Below are 2119 nucleotides of genomic sequence, written 5' to 3'. Positions count from 1 at the left end.
TCTAGTACTTACAATGCGGGTTGGGCCAAACATCCTAATTTCTCGTGGAGGACGGAACAACAAGGCAACAGTTTTGCTCAGCAGTTTAGGCCATTTAACACTCAGTTTAACCCTATGGCCTATCGCTCACAGAACCAGCAGCAAGCACCTCCCCAATCATCGCGGAATCCATCCTTTGAGGAAAAGGTGCTACAAGCGCTTGACAAACTAAATGACACCCAATAGTAGGTGCGCACCAACACATAGTCCATCGTGAGGTTAGAGACCCAAGTGGGTCAAATAGCCAATGCAGTCTGTCGTAGGGAAGAAGGTAGGTTGCCCAGTCAGACTGTCCAACCCCTGGAGGACAGTTTGTGGTTCACGAAGCACCCCCTGTTGACGCTAAGTTAGTCATGACATTGCGTAATAAGAGAGAGGTGGAAACCTGACTAGAGAAAAGAGAAGCCGAAGGAGCATTTGACTCCCGTCGACACCAATGAGTTTGGGGAGGAGAGTTCACAGAGTAAGGAAGGAACCCCTTCAGTCACACTTGCACCACCCACTCCCATGTCCAAAGGCTCTAAGGTACCACCCTATGTGCCTAAAGCCCCGTTCCCATCATGTTTGAATGTGCCATCTCCCCTTTCTAAAAGGGGAGTATCTATGGAGGATACCCTTGAGGTATTCAAGCAAGTGAAAGTTAACATCCCACTCTTAGATGCCATCAAACAAGTCCCAATCTATGCAAAATTTTTGAAGGACCTCTGCCCCCAAAAGAGGAAAAACAGAACCAATGTGTCTAAAAAGGTCCTTCTCACTGAGCAAGTGAGCTCTTTTTTCCAGTCTGATGCTCCCCCTAAGTTGTAAGACCCTGGTACCCCGACTATTGATATAGGCATTGGGAAACATGCCATAGAGTGCACACTTTTAGACTTAGGGGCTACTGTCAACTTGATTCCGTACTCGGTGTATGAACAATTGGGGCTTGGGGAGTTAAAGCCCACGTTGGTTACCTTGCAATTAGCTGATAGATCCATTAAGGTGCCACATGGAGTAATTGAGGACGTTCTTGTTAATGTTAATGATTTTTACTTTCCGGCTGATTTTATAGTCCTTGACATAGAATCGGTCCAAACCCTCAAAAAGCAAACTCCGATTATTCTTGGTCGTCCCTTCTTGGCGACTGCTAATGCAAACATTTATGTGAGGAGTGAGGAGATGGAGGTGACCTTTGGAAACATGACCCTTAAGCTTAGTGTTTACAAGGCCACGAGACCTCCTCTAGTGGAGGAAGACTGCTTTGCAGTCGATGTCATAAACGACTTAGTGGAGGAGGCGTTGCCTTATATTTTGACTGACGACCCATTGGCTGCTTGTTTGGCTCAGTTTGACTTAGAGAATTTTGATATTGATTAGTCTATCGAGGAGGTTAACACTTTACTGGGTTCCACACACCTAATGGTCATCCCTCCTCGAGAAATCAAAGTTGAGCCTGCACCAGCTCTTTTGGGTGAACCGCCCACTCCTTTTGTAGGGGTCCTTGTTAGGACTTGGATTACAGCCTGTGTCGCCTTAATCTATGGCTTCATGTGCTGATTTGGTAGATGTTATTACAATAAATTATGGACCTATGGAGCATACTCAAAGTTGGGGGGGGAGGGGTAGGTTTAAGCGGTTCTTGCATAGACATCCATGGTTCCAAGGAAGAGATGGAGAGCAATGTGTCTTATTCGGTCTTAATTTTTAGGGTGAGTTTCGAAACCTTGCCATTTAAACAAATTTTTTCTTGGTTTGATGATTTTATTCGTATGGTGACTAGAGGAGCAATTCTGACTTGGTTATGTGACCCACCGTCTTCATTTTTATAGTTGGGTTGGATGATATCTTTTGGAATGATCCATCTTGATTAAATTTTTAGAGGACAAAATTGTTCTTAGACTGTTGAGTGTGAGGTGGATCGTGACAAGTTTAGGAGACTTTAAATCCATGCAGGATGAGATACCTCCAGTGTTTGCTGTGCTCGAATGGCTTCTAAAAGTCAGGTATAGCCACCTTGCCAAAGCTATGTATGTAGTACTTAGGAGGATGGGTCTTGCGGCAGGCACGTAGTTAGCAGCGAGAAATCTTTCTGAACTATCCG

The 2119-nt window shown here is 45.0% G+C and overlaps 1 protein-coding gene across 1 annotated transcript; it reads left to right on the top strand.

The window, feature by feature from the left end:
* Positions 1-286: 286 nt before the first annotated feature.
* On the top strand, positions 287-1395 carry LOC131328450 (uncharacterized). Its single transcript, XM_058361394.1, has 3 exons — positions 287-310; positions 433-804; positions 898-1395. The coding sequence occupies exons 1-3, from the start codon at positions 287-289 to the stop codon at positions 1393-1395; spliced, it is 894 nt and encodes a 297-aa protein (XP_058217377.1).
* The last annotated feature ends 724 nt before the right edge of the window (positions 1396-2119 follow it).

The sequence above is a fragment of the Rhododendron vialii genome, chromosome 6a (genome assembly GCF_030253575.1).
Source record: "Rhododendron vialii isolate Sample 1 chromosome 6a, ASM3025357v1".
NCBI lineage: Eukaryota > Viridiplantae > Streptophyta > Magnoliopsida > Ericales > Ericaceae > Rhododendron > Rhododendron vialii.
The sequence above is the reverse complement of the archived record's forward strand: the minus strand, read 5'-3'. Positions and strand labels throughout refer to the sequence as shown.

What these genes read in the sequence shown, in the direction of transcription:
- LOC131328450 (XM_058361394.1), top strand. Translation starts at nt 287, where the DNA reads ATGCAGTCTGTCGTAGGGAAGAAG. An exon ending in AGTCTGTCGTAGGGAAGAAG is followed by an intron (nt 311 to 432) that starts GTAGGTTGCCCA and finishes AAACCTGACTAG; the next exon opens with AGAAAAGAGAAGCCGAAGGA. An exon ending in AGGTCCTTCTCACTGAGCAA is followed by an intron (nt 805 to 897) that starts GTGAGCTCTTTT and finishes CATGCCATAGAG; the next exon opens with TGCACACTTTTAGACTTAGG.